This window comes from Poecilia formosa, unplaced genomic scaffold (assembly GCF_000485575.1).
Source record: "Poecilia formosa unplaced genomic scaffold, Poecilia_formosa-5.1.2 Scaffold305, whole genome shotgun sequence".
Lineage (NCBI taxonomy): Eukaryota > Metazoa > Chordata > Actinopteri > Cyprinodontiformes > Poeciliidae > Poecilia > Poecilia formosa.
Genome location: NW_006800244.1, coordinates 8,669 through 34,006, shown reverse-complemented (window position 1 = coordinate 34,006; position 25,338 = coordinate 8,669). Strand labels below are relative to the sequence as shown.

Here is a 25,338-nt window from a genome sequence, read left to right as displayed (position 1 = left end):
ACCATAATAAACCTTAGAAAGTTTCTGTTGTTGCAAGAAGATTTAGCTTAGCAACAGATGCCACTAAAGATAACCTTAAACTGTTGTAATCCTGAGGCAGCTGCCAATAAAGTACACACCTTGAGTCTTACAAAGTTTTACAAGCCAACTAACCAGAATAGATTTTAAAAGTCTGTCTCCAGATGTTAGGAGTCCCATGAAAAGGCTAAAATCAAGCATACTCCCTAATTCCGAAACTGTTGATGCCAAAGAATGGCACATCTTAGCAGTGATTGTCATTATTCATACGATGCAATGTTGGAATAGATTTAAGGACTTTATTTCTGGTTCAGTTGTATTATATGCCTGAATTTTCTGGTGTATTGTGTTGTGAGCTTATGGGTCTTTAATTATTTATTTTTTCATGTATTTGCTTTTCTAAGTTAATTTGCTAAATACGTGTTTTAATAAACAGTGGATTTGATTGATAAAATATAGATAGATGAGTAAGTGAGAGTAAGTGCATTGCGCCTGATAAAAGTACATAATTACACTAATATTGATTAGAATATACACAAATTAAATGTATGCAAATTTCTACTCTGACTTTATTGGTTAAATATGAACAGTTTGTTTAATCGGTGATCACAAGTTGCACTGGGCATTTCAAAATGACATATTATCGTTTTGCTTCTTCAGCATTAGAAACAGAGGGCTAACTTCCTCAAAGGAAAAAAAAAACAAAAACTACTATTCAAAAATAATTATGAGAGTTCAGTGGGATTTAATTGGCAGCCAAAGTGGACTTAGAGTGATGCGTTCTAGGTGGAGAATATGTTAATTGCAACTGCATACTATGAAACCTCCTAAAGGATCACTTAAACAGTTAGTAAAGTTGGCTAACTGTTTAACCAGCTTTGCTTAATTAACTTGCAAGGATTGAAATTACGATAGTGCACTAAATAAATAAATAAATAAATAGAAAATTTAAAAAATCCATATTTTCCCTCAGACGTGTTGTGACACCCTGACCAGATCTGGTTCTGTGGAAAGCAGAGAGATTTATCTGGTTAGTCAGAGGAACAACACAAAGACCCATGGAGTAGACAAATCTCTGCATCTGTCATCACATCTCCTTAACTTTGAGCTAGGCTTGCTGATTGTGTAATAGCCTATCTGTCCATTTGGGTGGGGGCTGTTATCACTTATTTTTATTTGCACTTAGCTTGGAAGCCAAGAATCTTCCCCACATGGCGGCGCTACAATCGCTCATTTGAGCTTAATGGATGTCTCGTTTTTATTGACAAACAAAAATAAATAGTTTCAAAAATCAGGTTTATGTCAGGTTATTTAAAGAGGTACGTTAATGGATGGGGCACCTATTTACAAACGCTTAATTCATTTTATGCACTACATTTATTGAGAAATTTTATTTATATTTAGCACACAAATAAAGCTATATACTCTGTTTCACAAGAATAGTGTGTATAGTGTGTTTTGTCTTTGTTGAGGGTCCGCTTCAGTTTATTTCATTTACATATTTTTTCATTACATCATTTTGAGATTTTCGGGTAGATGAAATGGGCATTTTTGCTCATTGAATTTTATGAGCAAAAACTTTGTGAAGAGACTTTTGATATACTTGCATTTAAACTGAATCAGTAAGATACAGCTAAACAGAACTGAAGTCGCTTTTATAATTTCTCAGATGTAGAATCACTTTTCTTCTGTGCAAGCTGCACCAAGGTTGTAACGGGGCGGCGCTAATGACGGGGCAGGAGGAGAAAACCTATCGCGTTTTCACTTAAGCTCTTATCGAGGACAGTTAAACTCGTGGCAGTTTCTTGCACAGACTTCTCATTAAGGGACTGGACTCGTTTGACGGCAAATAAATGAAAGCAATAGGGAGACAGCTGATCGAGAGGCTTACTTTGGAGCTGCTCATGACTTGATGCCTCCATGAGCTGCAGTGCAGAGTTTGGACACAGTTACTTGTGGTCTTCCAGTGCATCATGACATCGAAGTTTTCAACCTTCTTAATCAAAGACATTCTCACCGGCCTGGAGGCTCCCTGTGGGAATCCCGGCAGCACAGCTGCAGAGGAGCTTTGCGCACTTGCGCGCAATTTGCGCGCGGGCTTTGATAGCGCCATTCAGAAAAGACTTTCTCCTGGCAAACGCGTATCTGAAAGTCACCGATCCGGCACCGGCAGGAACGAAGGAAGGGCTGCGACTCAGTTCAGAGAAGGTAGGGTTTTCATTTATAATTTATTTAAATTTGACTATTTTATCTTTTTAAACTGTGGCGTTGCACCTAATTCATGTCTGAAAAATGACTAAAATAAAAACAAAATTCAAAAAGAGGTGGGGAATGGAAAATACACTTTGTATTTGTCTTATTAGAGGGGCAGGTTTGTGCAATTGCTTCGGCTAAATATCTGACCTTAAAAATTAAAGGAGCCAATTTTTTTCAGCTTATCTTAAATATCAAATGTCACTGGAGAATATTTTAAAACAAAAAAAAATTGACAAGTCATTTTAAGCTTAATATTATTTATTTATTTATTTTTTTGTTATTATTATCATTTTTAGAGTAGGTTGTGTTGATTTTAAATGTCTTGACATGATGGAAAACCGTTCGGAAGCCGTCTGGTTGTGATGGTGTAAATGGCATTTAAGATTAGTTTTCTTCATTGATTTTCAGTTTCACATAGTGTCATATACTGGCTTTATTCAGCTTAATAAGGGAAAAAAAAAAACTTTAATAATTGACTTGTTATTGTTGTCAGGTACCGCAGAGCGTGCAGGCATGCAATATGTGGAGCAGAACAAGCGGCAAAGGAACCAGGCGGAAGCAGGAATGAAGGGCTTTCACCATCACTACCACCACGGCGGGGAGACATCCAGCTGTTCCCCCGAGGAGCGCCACTGCGCCGCCGCGAAGAAGCGCTCCAGAGCGGCTTTCTCCCACGAGCAGGTCCACGAGCTGGAGCGCCGCTTCAGCGCCCAGAGGTACCTCTCTGGTCCCGAGCGGGCAGACCTGGCATGCGCCTTGAAACTCACGGAGACACAGGTGAAAATCTGGTTCCAGAACCGGAGATACAAAACGAAACGGCGCCAGCTGGCCACTGACGTGGCGACGCTCGGCTCACCAAAGACCGTGGCGGTTAAAGTGCTGGTGAGAAACGACCAAAAGCAGTGGATTCCGGGCAGTGGAGCCCATCTTCCCGCCACTGTGCCACTGTACCACGGCTATCAGTACCAGCAGCCCTACCTACACCAATGCTACCAGCCCTACAGCACTGACAGGTTATATGGAGGAACGTTCTAATGTTTGTGTGTCATGCAAAGTTCACATGTGAACCTTTGTAGAAAATCTTTTTTACGCCCTTCTGCAAAAAAATCAATTTTAAATGGAACTTAATTAAAATAAAAAAAACAAAACAAAAAAAACAAAAACAAACAAACAAACAAAAAAAACAAAACAGAAAGTGAACATTTGAAAGACATTATGGAAATAAACAAAATGCAGAAAAATATTTTAGGTGCGTTTTTCAAAGTTAGACACTTTCTTTAAGATCTCCAAGATTTAATTTTGAAATTATTTGAGTTGCGCACAGCTCATACGGGTGGTCAGAAAACGGAATTACTTCTACAGCATTTTTGCTGTAGAAGTAACTCTCCTAAATTTGGGAGAGCAGAAAAACTTCACCCACTTTCATTTCATCAAACCCTTGGTGAATTGATTCCAGAGACGGTCCAAAAATCCTTTATTCCACCATAAAGAAATGTTCCGATTCTCCGCTATTTTATACTGTACATTTGAATATTTCATTTTTCCTATTTCCTTAAAGAGAAAACCAAACAAAACGCTTGTGATAGACGTTTTATTTGTTTTGGGATTGTACAAATAAACTTTATGAAGAGTTTGCTGAGTTTTAAACCAGTAGTGGGTCTCTGGTGCCTCTAGCGGTCATTGGACGAGAAGCGGATTACAGTCTGTACAAGTCACCAGTCCATCATAAATGAATACAAAAAACAAACCTCAGACCAGCTCTGCTCCGACAGCAAATTGTTAACCGTGAGAGGAAGCCAGAGTACCTGGAGAGAACCCACTCAAGGGAAGATTGTACAAACTCCATTTAGAAAGACCCAATTCAAACCTAGGACTTTCTTTGATGCAATTTAACAGTGCTAAGAACTGCCAACATATTGCCTACCTCAAAATATATGAGAAGAAAAAAGAGTCATGTTGTCTTTTTCTGAAGTTTATTCCCAGCATATAGTTTGCATTTCCACATGGGGATTTTATGTTCTCACTGCAGCAGCTTCTTCAATCCTCCATAATCCACCTGAGTACGATTTCTAAACCGATTTGGGAGTAAAAATCTTGTCTTTATGAATGACATCTAGTGCACATCTTTCACAAATTTAGTTGTTGATTTTCCTCATGGGGCATAGTTAATGATCATTAAAACTTCACGAAACACCAACATTAACACATGTTGGTGTTGAAGGGGTTTTGTTCCTTATAAAATATTTAATCAGTAAGGACCAAATCTTTTTTTTTTTGTTGTTGTCTGTGTGATTTGTTTCTGCATCTAAAATGTTGTTTTTTAGTATTTTAACACTTCAGTTATATGTCTTTGGGCTTAATGTTCACAACTCTTGTGTATAAAACTGTGTTTTGTGCGACAACAAAGGAGTGCGTTGTTTAGTTCTTTTCCCAGTTGTGGATGAATGAGTGAGAGAGGGCAAATGAACCATGAAGATGTTGTACCATCCAACTTCGCCCCCCATACAGGGAAGCACACATTAATCACTGTTTTACTGACAGGAAAACACCCTCATGTTGAAGGAATTGGCGCAATGACCAACACTGAAACGAAAGAAAAAAAAAGAAAAACATAATTCCTACTCAAGTGGAAGAGCGTATTCATAACTAAACCTGTTGACATGCTGTGACATTAAAATGCTTTGATGTAAAATAGAACCTACTGCTCCTTTTATCCCAACTTATAAAATCTATATTAAAACAAAAAATGATTATAAATATCCACAGATAATAAAAGAAAACAAACACTCAATAATGTATCACTATGAAGTGGAATATTACGGATAGTTTTTGTGATGTTTTGCAAGACAAAAACAGTAAGACGTGGAGTATATTTGGACATTAGATTATTTTTTAATGTCATGTCTTTGGATAAACACAAATTTGTCCAAACTGTAGCGATGCAAAATTCAACAAAAGTAATAGATTTTCATTAAAAAAAAAACAACTGTTTTGTGAAATATTTCAAAGTGATGTAGCAAAGCAAACGTGTTTGAAATAAGCAATAACATATTTGTTCACACATTCAGATTCTGCGGTTGTAAGAGCGGAGGGGTGGGTGGGATTTCACAACTGGGCGGAAGGTGGGAGGGCTCATGCCACTATGTATGTTTCATTAAAAACATACATAGATTGTTGCTTTTACTCTTTCATGCATATTTGAGAAATCATTTACTCTGTTGTGGGAACCATTATGGTGTGAGCTCCCTTTCCCCCACATCTCCCTCACTCAGCTCCCCCAGACTAGCGTTAGCAGCAATTAGCAAACACCTGGTGGACCTGCGAGTCTGATGAGCTTCTAATGCAAACTACTCTGTCCAACACCTCTAAGAACTGTTGCAAATTTCTTTTTCTTTTAGTCGTATTTGATACCTATAGCAATTTTAAAACAAGTGAAGGTAACATAGTCACTTGATTGTGTTACAAAATATTTAATGCTGCCCCTTTACACACCTGGTTGCAACACCAGGAGGGGGAGGAACCCATCAAACTGCTGGAAGCAGGAGACTTCGCTCTTGATAGAAAAAAAAATCTTTAAATTCTAATAACTGGAAGATTTTTGTTTTATCTTTTAGTTTTAACATTTAACCTCCTCCTACGGTCCTTGGTATAGATGAGGCTGTTTGTTCAATAATGTTCTCTAAGAAACATCTGAGACTTTCACAAAACAAATGTTACTCTGAGATTAAATGCTATGCATGTGGCTTTCTGATGGCAGTTACTTCTACTGGATTTTACTACAGGGTATTAGAATGAAGAGGGGCTGAACAAAAATGCAGCACAAACTTCTTGGAGTTTTAGGCCTGAAAAGATAGTGAAATATTGTGTAACTTCTCTCAACTTTACAATTATGCACTAATTTACGTTAGTCATAAAATCGCAGTGAAATGCACTAGATTTTGTGAAACACGACAAAAGTCCAAATAAAGTTGGAGGGGTAGAAAATTAGCAAACCATTTAAAGCACTCTACAGTTTTTGCAACCGTGGATATAAAAAGTGTTTGTTATGTAAGTGTTTTAGTTATTACAGTAATGCAAAAGAGAAATGGATCGTGTGTGAGAGCAGTCTGTCAACCTGTCACTGAAGAATTAACTCCAACATGATATTTTGCAACACTTTGCATGCAGACAGAGTTTGTTTATAGAGTGATATTAGTCTGCTTTCAAAGGCAGCAGGGCATGGAAGGTCATGGACTTTAATTTGTTTCACATTTCACGTCTTCTGCTTTGCTTGCCATTCTACTTCGACTCATTATTTTGATTAAGCAAAAATAAGCAAGCAGACTTGTCCTGGTTTAATATTGAATAAACTAAACATATGAGCTCAGTCTACACCATTTCTGCAACTATGACACACTCAAAAATGCATCTGGACGTTGGATGAGTTAGATAAGACTAGGCAGATTCAAATCTAGATCTTTAGGCTCAAGAAAATATGGCTATGCACATAAAAACATGTATCATACTATGAACACAAACAATCCCAAAGCTCATACCACATTCTAACCTCTCATTTTTTTTTTTTGTTATAAAGCAAGAAGACCCAACACAAAAGAAACAATTTCCTGATTATGCAATATCGTTTAAGTGGTAGTTTTTGGTTATAGAATGTTGCTTTGTGACACAAACGTGTTTTTGGAGACAAAATACAGCTAGTAAATACGTTTGTTATCATGCTTATTTCTCCATGCATGACATACAGTATGTTGGTCCTCTGTACCGATGCCATTATTCAAATGCACTTGCAGCTTACAAACACAGCTCTCACTTGGTTAATATCAGATTGCACAGACACTGTGAATATATTTGCTTGCTGAAAGCCTGAAGAACACTTGTACAACCTTTAATAATTACTGCCTTTCTGTGCTGGAAAGTAAGTCATAATGAGGGAAGACGGACAAATAAGGACAGAGGGAAACTGATTCTTTGTCACCAAGCTAGAAAAATGGAAAAAAAAAAAAAAAAAAAGCAAGTGTTAATTTAATAACTGTTAATGAATCCTTTTTGGTGTTTGTTCATATGTCACAGAGTTGAACTGCTGAGCTGTAAGTCTAATCTCAGTTCAGGCATCTCTGATGAATCACCGGGGTAATCCCCATAATTATGTCTATTGAGCTTCACTTAATCTAATCTGCTGCTTATAAAACAGAGAAGTTGTATAACTTCAATTCCAGTTAGGCTGGTTAAATTTCACCACTTCCATCAGAGGTCACCCCCATGTAAACACCAACTGCCTCTCCACAGGAATGTGCTTCACAAGGAATCCTAAAAAAAACCCCAAAAAAACTTACTTTTGTTCATAAACGTGTCTTGCTCATGTGTCTTTTCTGAGCTGTTAACTATATATATATATATATTTGGCATACTCATGAAGCAGAGGGCAACCAGAAGAAGTTTGTCTGCTGCATTGAATTCTCAACACCATGTTGAGCAACTTACATAAGACAGCAAGTATTAAAAGGTAGATTTGAACAATGAATATTGAAGCCAGCAGAGACAAGTAATATCCTGCTGTCTTTGTGTTTCTGAGGATTTCTGAGTTGAGATAAAGGTCTGCGGGGTGGGGCAGCCTCTCTGCTCTGCAACGCAGGAATGGAGGTCCCCACCTAATCCACGCTTCGCTTGGCTGTTCTTTCAAGATACACATCTATTGACTGAGTATCCTCGCATGTCACCTGGGCAGCAGCAGTGACTAATTTCTGATGTTCTTATTGTTGCAGGAATAATGTCTTCGAGACGCCGGTTGATTTAAGTGCAGCTTCCCCACACAATGGCCCGGCCGAGGCCACTGACCTACATGAATGGATTTAGAGCTCGCGCGACACAGTGGGAGCGTCAAGTCTGTCACAAAAAGACCAAAACTGTGACTAATTATTAATCAGAACCTTTAACCTGGATATTTTATGGGTGTATGTGGTGCAGCGGCGTGCGTTCCTGTTGTTTCCGTGCCGACCCCTCTGCGGACGCAGGTCAAGTCTCAGGACAGGCAGGTGTCGCGGCTGATGCCTCTATTTAAAGACGGAGCTGCATCCTTTTGACCCTCACTTACATGCACACACACGCACACGTTACGAATAATCCCACCCAGACAACTCTCCAGGCTAGTCCTAGAAACTATTAGCAGATAGCATCAGCGAATGCAGGAATGTAAACATTTACAGTAAAGCTAAAAGACATCGACTCCCCCTGGGGGAGACACATCCATCACACAGCAGCCACATCAGCACTTATAAGCTCTCCTGGTTTCCAAAGGAATCAAACATCCCTGCTTTCTGCACAATTTGATAGGATTTCAAGTAATCAGCGCATATTGTTCTGTTTGACATGTCGGTGAAAATGCCGTCTTGCAACAGAGCTGCCGTGAAAAAAAATGTATTATTAATTAGAATACTTTCGTACCAGTGAAATAAAATATGACGCTGAGAACTAGCTGGTGACTGTGATGTCTGTTTAACAATTGTGCTGTTTACATTTTCAAGCAGAGGTGTAGTTAAGATGCTTCAGAACTAAGCGGGTAAATAACTGCAGTGGTCTTGTCTCTCTGTTTGTGAGAGCAGGGGGAGAACGCGTGGACATTGACAGAATCAGAAAGCCAAAGAGATGATCCAGCCCTCAACAAATAAGAGAAAAACAGCAGAAGTAATGTGGATGAGCCTGAGGCCTCAAAATGTAAAATGCATTGAACGAGTTCATGGAGGAGGGAGGAAATGGGGTCCTGGTTGTTGACAAATGTTCCTTTACTGAACTTTAATTTTTAGATGAAGGTGTACATCAACTATCTTTTTTTATTATTATTATTTTCTGAAAATGTTCACACCCATTTTCTTTTTTTTTCTTTTTTCTTTTTCTTTACATTTATTACATTGTAAACATAAATTTGAATGTTTATTGTTTTTATAAGATCAACAACCATATGATAGTACATAATTGTGAAATGGTATGAAATATTTTTTGGAAAGGTTTACAAATAAACATGAGAAAAATAGCATGCATTTGTGTTATCCCTCCTGAGTTAATACATCAAATCACATTTTTGCTGCAGTCGCAGCTTTTGAAATACGTCTCTACTAGCTTTGCATGTTTTTAGAGACATTCTTTGTTGACAAATAGCCCAAGGTCAGTCAGATTGGACAAACAGTGACAATGAAAATCAGTTTTCAACTTTGCTTCCACATATGCTTGAACTGCCATGTTTCATGTTGGGGATGATTTGTTTCACACTACTTTCCTGCCACAAATTTTGAAAATCCTGCATCCCTTTCTCTCCATTTTACAGCTGTGCTCTATTTCATGTTAGCAAATTGTAAAAAAAAAAGTATGTATATGATTTGTTTGTAATTTAAGGAAATGTGGAAATGATTCAAGATGTGTGAATATTCTTTTGCAAAACACTGCAATTCTAATACCACATAAATTTTTCTGTTCTCTGTTAGAAATCTGTTAAACTGTGACTTCAAACAGTTGCATGCAGGGATATCACATGAAAAAGGTTAAAACCACAACAATTATTGTTCAGTAAGGTATAATATGTAAAATAAGAAAACTACTACGGAGTCTTTAAATTTCTTTTGAGAAATTTTGACCCATTCTTCTTCGTAGAATTGTTGTAAATGTTGCCCCATTGGAGCGTTTAGTTTTAGCCCTGAACAGCCTGTCCAGGTTCATGTCACTGTCAGGATGTTGGCTTGTTTGGGTTGGTTTTGGGTTTTGTTATTTTCTGTGCTCCTTTGTTCCTTTTCTTGGATTAGATCAGCTGTGTTTCTGTTTTAGTTTGGTTCAGTTCTTTCTTAGTGATTCTAGTGTATTATGTTCATTTCTTGTCTAGTTAGTCTTTGTTCTCTAGTTTAATTGGGTTTCTTAGGTCTAGTCATGATTTTGTGTTTTAGATTTATTTCCTAGTCCTCTCTGTTCCTTCCCTCACCTCCCTGTGTCACTTTCTCGCTCTCTCTTCCTTCACACCTACAACTCTAATCATCCATCTGTTCCTTGTTCAGTAATCAACCTCCCCAGTATATACAACTCTTTCTCAGTTACTCCTTGCTGGTTCCTCCTGTTTAACGTCATTACTCCTGTTTCCCTCGGATTTATGGTTTGTGTTCTCTCCTGGCTCCCTGTAGTTTTTCTAAGTTTTTTTGTTCATCATTCTCACTAAATATATTCATCATCTACCCCATGCCTCTACTATGCACTATAACATTAACAAACATTTGACTTGCATTGCTCTGTCTTTGCACCTTGAGCAGCAACCTCATCCAGTTATGTCATTGTGCCGTAAGCTTCCACGACCTACTTTCTCTGTACCAAACCCACGTCTCAGCATGTTAGCTGAGACCTGCATTCATGAAATAACCCATTCTATAAACATCCGTATGAACTCACAGCTAGTCAGATAGATGAAAATGGTGCATGTGTGTGCATGTGCGTGTGTGTGCACAACTAGGAGTAGAAACAGCATATTAATCTGTTAAAGAGGTTGAGTTTTCCCCATGATCCTCTGTCCATTGAGGGAGACAGGCAGTTTTTCAAGTTGCAACACTTCCTTCCTTGACTCCTCACCACTCTCACATCACATCTCCCACACACATGCTGGGACAGACACACACTCCTCCAGAGCAGTCCAGGGGAATCCAAATGTTTTAATTAGCGGTGATAAGCAGAGGCAGGGAAAGCACTGAGCCATTCTGAACACACACACACACACCTACATGCACAAACACAGACATCTTTTATCAGCATGCTGATAATGGAGCTACTCAGTCCCCACTTACGGCCTCTCAAACTTCCCTCTGACTCCTACACATTCACTGCAGGATACCCATCGTTGCAGTGTGAAACAGCAGTAATTTTGTTTTTTGTTGTTGTTATTATTATTATTATTATTATTATTATTATTATTATTATTAGTAGTAGTAGTAGTAGTATTTAATTCAGTCTTTTACTGGTTGGTTGGATAAAATCTCACAAAAAGCTCTTACCTTATTTCTGTATCACATTATTAACCCATAAACAGTTTAAACGACTTATAACTTCAGGGTAACTATCAGAGTACCAAAGCGTCCTAACCTTGAACCAGCAAAGTGTCTTTTCAAGTCTGGAGACTAGTGCATATTCAAATCCAGATACATTGTTTCACTTGACAACAATGCAAACTGTATATTTTTTTTTTCTGAAGCTTTCTGAAAGAAATATCGTTTTGCAAAGTCAGATCTCTGCCACATTTTTTTTTTTGTAACCAGGAGTTGAAACATATATGAACATCAATAGAAATAACAGCTTCATTGATAAATGGATCTGTCACCATCAGGTTATTTCAGAAGAGTGTGTACAATCAAGCTGGATGCTTTTGTTGACTTAATAAGTGGTTTAAGGCTCTTTTTTTTTTGTTTAAACCAGTTAGAGCTGTCTGGAGCTGGAAGGCATGAGTTGCTAAGCGTATTTGGCAGGAAGCGAAGACCGCTTTCTTTTCAAGATCAAGTTCAAAGGACAGCAGGCCCGTTTCTTCCTCAGTGTCCCTGACTGCACCTGCGTTGCCTTGACACACACAAAAGGGAACACACACACACACTTGCAAATGCAAGGAATCTTTACCACACTGCTTTTTTTCCCAGTTGACAGACATCTTAAGGTCGTTCTCTCTCTGGCCGTGGGCATTCAAAAACATTTAGTGCATTGAAGCGAAGAAAAAAAGTCGATCCAACTTGAAAAAACTGAGTTGATTTGTTAAAAGCAAATGTAAATAAATTAAGTTTGACAAACATAATTGGATTGCATGTGACAAATGAACTTTTTTTTTTTTAAGCTGGAGCTCTATTTTCTTTTTTTTTCAGTCTGTGTGATAAGGGAAGTGTTTGTAAGATGATTTTCTGACCTTAAGAGGAAATTGTCACAACAGTCGGCACTGAGCAGAGAAAGTTCTCGACACCTGCAGCCAACTCCAACAATGCTGCAGCTCTGCTGGAGCCTCACTCCCAGAAGCCTTAGGGGCTGTTTGACTTTTTTGTGTACATGTTTGTATCTTTGGCTTTGATCATGATGGGGGTAAATTTCCAACCGTAGAAGGCTCCTCAGGCAACAAAGACATTTCAACTCTAACGTTCATCCAGCCACTTTCTGAGTTTTTCTTTTTGGCTTTTTTTTTTTTTCTCCATCATCGTCACTTTGGAAGCCCTCATGAATGAATCAATACCTTTTGTGTCGGAGGTCCTTTGTCTATTCTGCTTCATTAGTGATGGCGTTTTCCTATAAACACTGAAATGCATAAAGGGTTTTCCTTTCAAAGCAAGCCTTGCGTGATCTTCTTTTATTGTACAGGATCTGTGAAGAATCCTGTTGTCAAGTAACAAAACATTCAAAGCCGGCTAAACATCTTTGCATTGTTTTGTGTCTTAACCTTGCCTGAAAACGCTATTATCTCTTTGCTCACTGTTTTTTTTCCCACAGACCAATGGCTGTTTGAGCGAGTATGTTTATAGGGTTACAATTCATCGTGTGTCAGCGATCATCTTATATCTTTGGAGTTTGTGGGAAGAATCCTCCTCCAGCATGTTCTCTCAAGTGATGACAGAAGCTGCATCTCCCCCCACAACTTAATTCTTCATGGTACAAAGTGTGGGAGAGATTCAAGCTACAATATTCACTGTAGGGAAAAAAAAAAAAAAAAGTGTCCGAGCTCCTCAAAAAGGAAAATAGTATAGTCAAAACTTTTTTATATGGACACGTATTGTCAAAATTCTTTAAAATAAACTTGAACTTAACTTCAAGATTAATAATGTAGAAAAAGATTAAACTGTGAAGGCTAGCCTGTACAGTCCCTTGCAGTTACAAAGAGATCCAATATGTCAACAAAGAGGGTTGCCTATTTGATCCTTGGTTGACTTTTCTCTCGTAGTTAGGATCTCACACTGACTGTCAGATTGTGAGCAAGAGCGGATGGTGATGAGTCTGGGTGTTTTTGTGTCTTTCCTGTTTGTGACCAACATGCCTGACTAGGATGTGCCACACCTAGAGCTGACATGACAGCTAAGGTGAGTTGCTTTGAAAGAGAAATGCAAAGGAGTTCAATTGTTTTGCTTTTTATCTATGTACACTGTGTCAGGCAAAATTGTCAATGCCACTTTAACCTTTTCACATCCTGCAATCTTAAAGCCACAAACTATGAGAATGTTATGTAAGCAGTTGGAAACTCATGGTTACAGACAACCACAACGTAGCGCAAAACTGCTACGTGGGAAGAAAAGAATACTTGAATTTTTTCATAAGGAAAAATGGAAAAAGTGTAAAGTGCACTTTTATAATGTATCCTTTATTCTGATACCCCTAAATGAAATACAGTGTAACTCAGGGGCACCCAAAGTCAGTCCTTAGGGCCGGTGTCTTGTATGTTTTAGTTTATTTTTATTTTTTTTAGGTTGGAAACACCTGAGTCAAATGATGGTTCATTATCAGCAAAACATTGATATGCTAAGGAAGTAGTAAAACCACTTGAGCTGGACACAGATGGTGAAACCAATTTCCTTTAAAAGTGACCGTTTCAATAAATAGAGTACACCTGTGTGCAATCTTATATGACTATAAATGCAATTGATCTGTGAAGGCTTCTGAGGTTTGCCAGAGGACATTATAGAGACATGGCCAATCATCTGAACTCAGGGCCTTTTCTTTTTATAGCAGCCATGCTAATTTTGTCAGAGAAATTTCCTTGAGTAACGCAAGAAAGCAAATTATGGAAATAATTTTTTTGTACAGACTGATGCAAAAGCACTCAGGTGAGCAAAGAGAGCTTTTCTGTTAATGAAATGTGAAGCTTTTCAAAATGGGTATGACATCAAAGCCAAAAAAAATGGTTAATTAACCAGATCAGTGCAGTAAAAACTATTATTTTCATAGTACAAACTTGTCACACTCTGACCTAGAAAAGAGGCATTTGGAAGAGTTGTTGTTATAAATTAAAAAAAAAGGAACATCAAATGTTGAATATTCAGTTCACAGTCCTAAATATAAAGATTCTTGTCGTAAAGCAATTTGTAACACTGCACATAATCTGATTTTAAGCAAAAGTTAAAGCCTTCATGTCCAATCAAATGGTCATAAAAGCATCGTTTTATTTTTTTTTCTACTCTTCAAGTCGGATTTACTCCACAGCTGCAAAAGGAGTTACAGCAACAGCTCCTTCATCCAGTAGCACCCCGAAAGAGCGGGAGATCACAGTCGGTATGTGTGAGAGTTTCCTATTGAGTAAGATGAGAAGTCGGTATTCACACCTCATTCTTTAACCAATGGCCTTATGAAATATAGTAAACATTTTCTGCCACGATCCCGTGTCACGCTGTTACTCATTCTGAGAGGACCAGTCAGGATCCGGCTTAAAATACAATGAGAGATCTGAGAAGATAAACCTTGAGGCTCCCATTAATTTACAGAGGAGGAGAGAAAGTGAGCGACTGAGAGATATTTTGATCCCCTTTGTTAGGTCGTAGTGCGTTTGTGTGTGTGAACACCCAGGTGCTTCTCTAAGAGTCTCTAACCGCAGGCTTGAGTTTCCAAAACACTGGCTTACGCTAAATACGCCAGGGAGAGTGTGCATGCGCTTCCTTTATTTTGAAGAAGAAGAAAGCTGGTTAAGGCACTGCTGAACTGAAGAAAACAGTGAATTCAATACAGCACACTATGACTTTGCATCCTGTGCAGTTCTTCTGATGAAGTCAAATTAAAAACAATCTTGGAATGTTTTAATAAGCAAGAGAGGACTTGCTCTAAAGCAGTTCAAATGGTAGCTGGAATAAGGCGTTTGTTCCGTGTAAAACATGCACAACAAATAGAGCAGTACAATGGAAACTTAATCATTTGCTTCTATTATTGATGAGCTACCATGGAATAGCTTGCTTTGCTTTAAATTGTAATGGATATTTGCAAATTTTCATAACAGTATAGGGAATGCTGTAGAATGCTGGACGCTTCATTAAAGACGCTATAAAATACAACATCATCTTCATAGAAGCACCACATTATCTGATTTCTGTTTCCAGCCACTATAGTTTCCCCTTCATTGAACAATTTGTCGAGGATCTGCTGTGCCGTTGTGTGCAAGCAGAGACCAGGGATAAGCTGCAGTACTGAGGGACTTTTTTTTTTTTTCTTTTTAAAGCAAAACAAACATGGGCTTCCCTCTTGAATGCAGAGTTCATCACAAGAGGAAGTGCAGGACAGACCAGTAGAAAAGCAATGCAGGCATTTGTTTAATTTTACTTTTAAGCTTAGCTATTTTTCTTTTTTATTATTATATGTATTCATTTTATTTTTTTATTCTTAAATACAATAGAAGTCAGACACAGGAAGAACTTCTTTACTCTCAGTTTATTCACACCAATCATGGTGTGTGTAAATTAGTCAGATGCAAGCTGAGTTAAGTTGACTTTAAATTAACTTTGTAAATGGATGAAAACTATTAATTTAAGTCGTCTCACTTAAACTGTAGCGTACTTTAAATATAGGGGAGGATTCTTTTTCGTCAAGGTTACATGTGTGCACATTTGTTTGTTTTACTTCTTTTTTTTTTTTCTAACTCTTTGGACTCCTGAGATGCACCTCGTGTTTCTGCTGGAATGTGATCAGTTTGGCCCTGACGGATTATAACGTGGAGCAACTAGAAACGGTTTTAGTAGACAAAAACTTACTTCCAGTGTCTTTCAGAGCCACATTTCTCAGCCAATAGGTGTATTCATTGACAAGAGAATTACAAATACCCTCCTCTTAAGTCTATTAGGAGCCATAAATACAAAAAGATACTGTATATGCATGCAGATAGAGACTCGGATCAGGCTTTCCCTGTTTAAACAGGTGTCTTCCCAGACAAACATGGCTGTGAGTCGATGTGTATGGAAAGACTGGTAAGGAGGAGTTGTCACTCCTCACTATAATCTGTAAGAGCATTAAGTCTGCTACTCTGAAGCTCACAAGTATACATAGTGAGTGCTTGCTAATGGATTTAGGTTTCATTCAGATTTGTTTTCAGTGGAGCAATGATGTGAGCGTGCCAGAAAAAATCGTTGCACTGGTTCAAAATGGAGACAAACAAAACCTTAGCTGTTTTCAAAAATGCATGTTAATGAAATTTGCATTTACTCGCTTAGACAAAAGTTGAATATTCAACATTACAGTTTAATGAAAGTTAACTCAGTAACAAATCTGGAAAAGAAAAAACATTTGTTATTGTAATTATTGTCTTCATCCGATACCAAAGTACTGCATAAGCTGCAGTATGTTGTAACTGTTTTTCATTATTGTGCTTTTCCACATTTAGTCATGTTACAACCACAACCTTCCCTGTTTGTTGACCAACATAAGCAGTGCATAGTTATGAAATGGAAGAAAAAATATTTGTTTTCTGATTATTTGAAAAAAAATAAATAAATAAAAGTCCAAGAAGTGAGGTGTGCAGTTATATTCAAGTCCCATGAGCTCAGGCTCAGTCAAATTGGATGGGGAGAAAAAACAAACCTCTTACTCAAAATCTCAAAATCATGGGAAAGAATAAGCAGGAATGCTTGTATTGACTGTAAGAATCCATGTCATCTCTTAAATACACTTTCCAACTCATCTGCGTCTTCTATCAAAATTTACTTAGTCATGCGTCATTTGCCGAATTCCAAAGTGTTACTTTTGCAGTTGTTTGGATGCAGGCTGTGCACCCATTGGGTCACAAGTCGTTTCTGAAAGTCTGAGGGGTCAAAGTTGAAATCTGCACCTGTGCTCAAGACTAAACAACTGTACCTGCCTCAAAATGAATGAAAAAAAAATAAATAAAAATAGCTGCACACTCAAATTCAAGAGCTGCTGGAAGAGCAAATGTGATTTCAAGAGGAGACGCCAAATTCTACAAGTTTTAAACGCATCCTTTCCAGGAATAGATCTATGTTGTTAATGTGACAAATGTTTATCTAAAAAATATGACAAATAGAGCAATCGGTGTAAAGAAGCTGCTTGTTTAAGCTGCAGTAAAACTTTTTTTTGTACGTTTTTGAAAAAAAAAAGTCACTATGTCCTGACATAATATGGGACTGAATCTGCTGAAGAAAAAAAAACGATGTTCCTACTGCCACCTGCAGAAAAAGTCTGTTCATATTAACTAATGGATAGATTGTTGCCACTTCTTAGATTTTTTTTTTATATTATTTCCTTTTAAGTCTTCTTCCAGTTTCTTTTTAAAGTCTGTTTGGCTGTGAACACAACAGTTTGGCCTCAGTCACATGAAATAAGTATAGATTTTGCTATAATTTTTATTTTCTTGGGATTTGGACTGCCACCAGTAGAAAAAACACTGCTCAGTCAGAAACAACCAGAGCCAAAGGACCTTGTTTTCACAGATTATCTCACTGTCAAGATGTAGTCAATTTCAAAACAAAAAAACATTTTCTTTCATACTTTACGTACTGCAGCTTTAAAATGTGACTACTCACCTGTGTTTTCCGTCCTCTCCAGGGTGTTTGAACAAATGTTTCCCTGAGTGTACGGGTATCATTTAAAGGTTCCGCAAGATGATGGAGTTGTAATAATACCAGGGTTAAAGTATAAAATATCTAATTATGCATGTTGACGGTAAAATGGTGGCATTTGGTAAACCTCAACCTTCATCCGCACAGCAAATCCAGCCACTAAAAGCCACCTTCTTACAGGAGTGTAGAAGTCTCATATCTAAACACATAAAAGGAGAACTTTTTTCTTTTACAAACAGTGAGCAGAGCCCCTCTGCTGAAGTTTTTATTGAACAAGTGCAATTCAGTGTCGGAAACAGACATTGGCAAGTAAGAACGACAGCTTCGGGTTGGGTGTGTGAAATGTTAGGAATTCAGCTCCTCTTTTGGTTCCAGTAAGAACAAAAACTCCTGCTGATGATGCGCACAAGCATTAAACCTCAGTAGTTCAAAATAAAAGCTGAAAACAGACCAGTTATTACATATTTCAGCAGGAGGGGAGAAAAAACAAAAATACATTTGATTGAAGAAACCTCTGAATGAAATAATTATAAACAAATAAGATACATTTTTTTAGGGTATTTGTCTACTAGGTTCTGCACTGGGTTTGTTTTTTTTATTGATATAAATAATAAATTAAGATTAATTTTACGATCAAGAAATATTTTGACCCCGTCATTAAAACTGTAGCTTCTTGTGGTATTATTCAATATTTTTTATAATGAATCCTCTTTGCAAATCAACAATTTAGCTGCATCCAGATGCTTTTCAGGCTTTTTCAACACAACCTGAACATATAAATGATGTATGTTTATGCAACATAACAATTTTAAACATTTTTTCTAGTTGGGGGTGTTTTATTTCTACATTAAACTCCAAACATGTAATGTAGGCGTGTGTTATCTGAAAAGCTTGATCTGATTGCAGTAAAATTTGGATACAAAAACAAAGTTTCATAAAGTAAACCCTTGACAGAGGGTTATGACTGCCCAATGCTGACTGCCAAACCCTTCTTCATGCGTGTTCTGCTTCAATAAAAGGGATTATTTAAAATTAATGACACTTGAAAATACTGCATAAAAGTTGTATCCTATGGCAGAAATGGTGAACAGATGTAAAATGACTAAAAGCGGTTCAGAAGGTGTCTTTCTTATCTGCTCTGTCTGAGGAGATCAGGACGACTGAGGCGTATTTCGTCTGGTTGTATGTGCGTATGTGGCCACAGCGAGGCCTGACGTATTAAGAGAGGCGATTAAACCCGTAGGAAATCTACACCTCGGCCTTGATATGTTGGATTCTCATATTGTTGTGCTGGTGCTTAGTAAGTCCGTATTTGAAGAACTCGTAAACAGACCAGCTAATGGCTGTGGAGGGCATCTGGTAGATGACCCTCGCTTGCACTCCCTTGAAGAAGCCCTGCAGGCCGCCCAGCCTGTAAACCGTCCTGAAGGCGTGGACCAGGCCTGAGATCTGTCTATGGGCTCCCTGGCTTTGGCCGGCGGAGCTGAGGGTGTGAGACTCCTGGGTGTTGAGCAGGGTCTTGCAGACGTCCAGAGGCGTGGTGGCTGCCGCTGCGATCGCCCCGGCCAGAGCCCCGGACACCATGTGGGACGAGGGGTTGTACAGTCTGTGAGGGTTGAGCAGCTCCTGGAGGTACTCGTAGGTCATGAAGTGGAACACCTGGAAGGGCACGTTCATGGTGAGCTGGGTGGTGTAGCTGCGGTAAAAGGCAGCGGGACCCTCCCTTTGCCACACGGCGCCGACACAGTCCAACACGCCCCGGTAGGGCGACTTAAACATCTGCATGCGCTGCTTCACAACTGGGAGCAGGTTGGGGTAGAGGTGTTGATGGGAGGAGGGAGCCGAGCAAGTCCAGCGTTGACAGCGCCGAGGAGAACCAAGACAAGAAACAAAATGGTCAATATGAGATGTGAAGGAAAGCAGTTTTTCAATAAAAAACATCAGCATCAAGTGCATCATTGGTTGAGATTTTATGTGATAGACCAAAATAAAGCACCACAAGTAACAGCATAACATAATCAGCATTACAAAACAGTGAAGAGGGAAGGAAGATACGTTACTTTTAAAACATTTTAGACAAAAAAATAGTCTAAATTAAAAATTAGAAGTTAGCTTACAAAGTATTACACTGAAATCTGAGCTTGCAAAGTCACAAAATATTAAACATTGAAGCTGTTAATAATTTTGCGAAAAAAAAAAAATCTTATGTTATTCTTGCTGAGTTTGCTCAGACAGCTGCAGCCCACCCAGCAGCTGAACAGGGGACTGAGACGAGTGCCCTTCCTCTGACATGTTTGGGCAGGTGGGTCAGGGACAGCTGTAATAGAAAGTGGGTGAGACTACCGGTTTCAGGCAGACATGGAGGAAAATTCACAGAGGCCTGGCACCTGCAAGTGTCTTCTGAAACTCAAAACTGCTGTTTTGAGAAGGAAAAAATAAAACCAAACACAGTACAAAGTTTGCCCTTACCTTCTGCTGGGTTCATGGCTGCATCGTGAAGCAATGTGGCAACGCAACCAGCTGCTCCTGAAACACACACACACACAGACACACTTCTGCAGTCACCACACATGGAAATGGGGAAAAAAAAAATAATACAGCCATAAGGAGATTTTCCACTTGCAACAGAACTTGTCTGGTCATGTCTGAGCATCTACTACTACAGTTCAACGTTTTACGCTACGCTCAAGAAATTATGTTAACCCAGCAGAATTGGTATGCACTTAGTGACTGTAAACATTGGAAACCTCCTTCAGTAGGAGCAAACCTGAGCAAAGAGAGACCCCTGGTGGACAGTAACTCAAACACTTGAAAGAGCAGGGAAAAGAGGCACAGTACCCAGCCACCCACTAAACTAGAAATTTTAAAGGAAAAAAAAACAAAAAAAAAAAACAGGAATGACAGAGAATAACAGCAAGTTGGAAATCTGGAGGAAGATTTCCAAAGTGAATCTTTGGAATATCTTTCAGCTGATTTCAAACATGACAGGTCAAACTATAACGAAAGCTGGAAGGAGCCGATATCTCAACAGAGCAAACGGGTATTTCTACAAAAATGCAAACTTTTTAACTCACTAGTAGCCTAAAGCTACCCAGAGTTTAAAGGATGCATGTTTAGCTTTAGGGTTTGAGTTGCAGCATCTTGTTGGAGCGTCAGATTCAAAACAAAAGGAATGTACAAATAGGGTTAGCTTTATGGTACCATTAGCCAAATGACTGTTAGCGCCTGGATGAATGGTATCACTTAGAGTCTTTTTGAGTTTCTCATAGCTGGCAAAATACAGAGCGTGAGCGGGCCCGGCGCCAATGGCCGTCGCATTCAGGCCTCTTAGCGGTCGCCAGACTCCCTCGGTGGCTACGATCCGGCGAAGAGCGTCCATCACATTCTTGTAGCGCGCTGCGGGGTCAGGCTGGAGACTCTGCATTCTTGTCTGCAAGAAAAAGAATGTTGCCATTTTAAAAACATAATTTCTCTCTAACAATGTCACTGGGATTGGAACTGTGGTCGACCTTGACGTGATATTAAAGCAGAGGGAAACAAACCCATGATTCAGGTTGCTCCATGTTTTTAAAAAAAAATGGAAAAAAAACAAAACAAAAAAAAAAACAACAGCAATACAAGTGCTTGATTAATAGTCTTCAGTGTGATTAAGAGGACAAATGTGGGAAATGAGGTTTGTGACACTGGGTGGGGTCATGTTTGTGTACATAAATGACTGAATAGGAGGAAGTGTGCTGTTACAAGCTCTAGGGTCACAAGAGGACATAAGCTTACTTCCTTTAATCCTCCTCCCCTCCCCATGAACCTGAACCATTTCTCGTCCCAACACAGGCTGGCTTCATGGATTTCACATTTGCATGAGCAAACCAAAGAGGAGCCAGAATTTACTCAAACTTCATTTCAGCTCAACCTTGTAAAACTCTCATAAACGAGCATATAATTCGTGCGCACTTCTTTTACACCTGCGAGTATTTTAAGCAAGTAGAGAAATGACCCATAATTCAGTTTTTTATGTTCTTTGCGTATTTAGCCTGGACAGAAACAGCCCCAGTAGGACCGAGGCAAATCTTGAGGAATGGTACACATGGCAGAGGAAAAAAATATTATTTCTTTCTCAATTTCTGATTTAGTTGTTCAAGTGGGATTTCTGAGGACCGACTGGCTTGGTAAACCAAAAGTGAAGGTAATCACAGTATAAAAGCTGAACAGAAAAAACGTGCATAGGCCCCACTGCTTCTGAATGTGTCGAAGTGATCAACAACATGCAACGACAATAAAGCTGCAGTCATCATCGACGATCTGCAATCCTTCATGGTTTAGAAGAAGCATACACCACCTTGCTGATCTCATCTTTAGAATGTTTTCGAGGAATGACTGAACTGTGATTTACACAGTAAAGACACTCTTATATTTACACTGTAAATTAAAATAATGCACGATTTATTTTAGTGCTGCTCCTTTAGATTGTGCACCGTGACCAGTGGCTAATTACTGTATAAATATTTCTAAACAGTTAAATGTGTCTTCACTGAATGTGGGGGAAGCTTTTAAAGTATTGCTCTTAATTTCCAACCTTCATGAATCATCTTATAATTTTCTTACAGACTACCTTTAAGTATTTTCCTTTTCATTGAAAACAGACTCTACAAACATTTTTCAAAAGGTTTTCCAACATCTACTAGCTTGCAAAGAAAAGGTTTGACTGCATTTTCTGTTCTGTTGAGCACTGTATCAGGTTACTGTTTTATAAACTTGTGTTTTGGTCAATTTGTTGACACAATACGATATGCCCTTTGTACTGCACGTGAGTTCCTCAGTGATGTGTTTTGCATAGTGTTCTGCTTTGGCCGTCCAGGACGCCGTAGCTTGCTCGTGACGTATAAGCAGTTCTGTAACGTTCTCCGCTGAAGTTCTGACAGCAGATAAGGTTTAAGTTAAACAGATGTTGTCAAACAGACGCAATTTGCAGAAGTCAGTGTTGGTGCAAAACCCACAGAAGCAAACGCCGGTTAATTACCAATAAAATACCATGCGAACAAGTTAGTCGATGCTGGGAAATACAACCGAGCCAGCTGACCTTCGTCACGGCTCTGCAGCGTGTTAGCAAAAGAGCTAATGAGCTAAGCTAACAAACATGGAGGCTGCACAGAGAACACCCAAAGAAAACAAACAGAAACCGGAATGTGAAAGCATTCCACATTCATAAAAAGTTGTGGTTCAGTCTGTTAGCCATTGAGCCGTGCTACCTTCACACAGTCGATGGGGAACATGAGGCAGTGCTCCATTATCCCAGCCACGGCGCCTGCCAACATGTGGGTGCTAGTTGATGCTCCCTGTGGCAGACCTTCATAGTCAGGTTCCGAGTCCTCTCCTTGTGCCTCCTGAGCCTCGCAGACAACGTCCACACTTTGCAGCTGCGATTCTCCCCCGATACGCGGCGTCAGGCTGCTCACAATACTTTCTGAAACTCCCCAGAATCTGCCCCCCAGCCATCGAACTTCTGCCCCAGCTGAGGCTCCTGCAACCCCGGCATCACCGCCTGCGGTCTCCGCTGTCATCCGACGCTTCCTCACAAATCCATCTGTTTCCATGAGAAACGCGGCGGTACGTAAAGTCTTATCGCGGGGATTTAAGGCCTTGACTTTCACATTCCCTTGGGGCTCCTCGTTCCTGTGTTACGACTCTCCGTCCCCGCCTCTGTCGCTTCCCAGCAGAGCTCAGCAGGGGGGAAGTCGTACTGGACGAGGAGTCTGCACACCTAAATCCAGTGCAGACAGTGGGATGAGGAAGTCATTGCTCATTGGTGTCAGAGCCTGTTCACGCTATTGGCTGATTGACATGCCACTCACGACTCCGTCTGTTGCAAACTTTTACTTAAAAAAAGTAGCTTTTACACGTTTCTGCCCGTTTAAAGTGCATATTTAGAACGAACAAACTCGTAAGACAAGGTAAAGAGAAGCTTTACTCAATTTGATCACATTTTAGGTGGTTACTTTTTCCACTAAAATGTTTAACTTAAAAATTTCAATTCAATCTAGTTCTAAAATTTACACAGGAAACAGTTTTATTTGCCACAATTGCAAATTGTGGCAAATAATTTGCAATTGTTTGCACTAAACAAACAATTGCAAATTGTTTGTTTAGTGGCTTTATTTGCAATAAAGCCACAATTGGTAAGCCACAATTGGCTTATTGTTCTCAAACTAGTTTGACCAGAAAAAAAAAAACTTTAAGGGTCCACCCTTCAATTTCAATGCATTCATTCAACAGGGGAAAATGTTAAGGAAACAATTGCTCAATGGCACTATTGAACTTTGTTGCCATTAGGACAACAGTTATTTTTCTATAATATTTGACAAGGTTGGACCTTGCAGAGAGAGTGATCTTTGACCTCTTTGTAGAATCATTAAACTATAGATCATCTGTTCTCTTAAGTCTCTCTCTTCACCTCGATCCACATGTTTTCAGTGCATATCTGAGGACTGAACTGGCCATGGAAAAAAAGTTACATTTGTGTGCTGTGTACACTTTCTGTGTAGATTTGGCTTTTAGTGGTCACCAGGTTTTCCTTTCAGGTCTATTGGTATTTTAAAGAGTTCATGAATCCATGCTCATTAGCAGTGTCCCAGGTGTTTTCGGAAGGGATACAGGCCATGCTTGGAAATGCTTTTCTGCATAATCAGCCTTCGTTTGACAACCTACCAATTAAATTTTGTTGTTGCTAAAAACCTAAAAGCCCGTGATTACAGATAAAATACCGGATAAACTTAAGTACAGATAAACTTAACATATTTGCATTTGTAATGGTAGCACAAAAGAGATTTTTATTGGTATTCCTCTCACACAGCTGGTTGGCGTAACACATTCAACTGGTTGTTATAATAACTTGAAGCAACACTTTTCTGCAGTTCTACAAAAGTGAGCTTTGGAGATTTTTTGTTTTTTTACCTCTTCTACTTCTCTCCTTACTGCGTGTGGTGCTAAAAGAGATAAAATCAAAAAACTAAAATGAACAGATAACCTGAATGTCTCATTATATACACTACACAGAGGGTCCATCTGTGTAGTGTATATATTATTATTATTATATTATTATTATTATTAATATGGATTCATATTAATAAGTTAATAAAAAAAACTCAGCTTAAAACGAAATAAAAAAAACACTTCACTTGCATTCATATTTAATAAATTGACAAGTGTGCCTATAAAATTTGCAATATGTGATTTTGTTAAAAGCCATGATTTCTTTTCCCTGTGATAAACAGAAGCATGCCCGGGTCAGCATGGATAAATCGGTATGGATGACGGATGAATCAAAGACTCATTTAAGACGTTTTACACACCAGAGTTATCTTAAAATTTACTTTGCTCTCTTTATGCTTGTAATTATTGTTTGAATTATGAAATTAACATAAAAATTTAAACTATTGAGATCATGGATCAATTTTATCTGCAGCTCACTAATTTCTCAACAAGCGGAAGTAACTGCCAAAGCATCAAAATGAACCCACTTACATTCTTTGCTAATGTG

At 38.8% G+C, this 25,338-nt stretch overlaps 2 protein-coding genes across 2 annotated transcripts; one reads left to right on the top strand and one right to left on the bottom strand.

The window, feature by feature from the left end:
- Window positions 1-1,809: 1,809 nt before the first annotated feature.
- On the top strand, window positions 1,810-3,403 carry nkx3.3 (NK3 homeobox 3). The gene is made up of 2 exons (XM_016660955.1): window positions 1,810-2,226; window positions 2,768-3,403. The coding sequence occupies exons 1-2, from the start codon at window positions 1,992-1,994 to the stop codon at window positions 3,307-3,309; spliced, it is 777 nt and encodes a 258-aa protein (XP_016516441.1). The 5' UTR covers window positions 1,810-1,991; the 3' UTR covers window positions 3,310-3,403.
- A 14,621-nt stretch (window positions 3,404-18,024) lies between these two features.
- Window positions 18,025-23,593, bottom strand: LOC103152213 (mitoferrin-2). The gene is made up of 4 exons (XM_007572588.2): window positions 23,051-23,593; window positions 21,006-21,234; window positions 20,274-20,330; window positions 18,025-19,603 (listed from the first exon to the last, which is right to left on the bottom strand). The coding sequence occupies exons 1-4, from the start codon at window positions 23,393-23,395 to the stop codon at window positions 19,053-19,055; spliced, it is 1,182 nt and encodes a 393-aa protein (XP_007572650.1). The 5' UTR covers window positions 23,396-23,593; the 3' UTR covers window positions 18,025-19,052.
- Between the last annotated feature and the right edge of the window lie 1,745 nt (window positions 23,594-25,338).

Excerpts from the sequence above, each read along its gene's own strand:
- nkx3.3 (XM_016660955.1), top strand. The coding sequence starts at position 1,992 with ATGACATCGAAGTTTTCAACCTTCTTAATCAAAGACATTCTCACCGGC. Across the intron at positions 2,227-2,767 it reads TGCGACTCAGTTCAGAGAAG|GTACCGCAGAGCGTGCAGGC; the intron begins GTAGGGTTTTCA and ends TATTGTTGTCAG.
- LOC103152213 (XM_007572588.2), bottom strand. The coding sequence starts at position 23,395 with ATGGAAACAGATGGATTTGTGAGGAAGCGTCGGATGACAGCGGAGACC. Across the intron at positions 20,331-21,005 it reads TAACAGTCATTTGGCTAATG|GAGCAGCTGGTTGCGTTGCC; the intron begins GTACCATAAAGC and ends TGTGTGTTTCAG. Across the intron at positions 19,604-20,273 it reads AGCCATGAACCCAGCAGAAG|TTGTGAAGCAGCGCATGCAG; the intron begins GTAAGGGCAAAC and ends ACCTGCTCCCAG.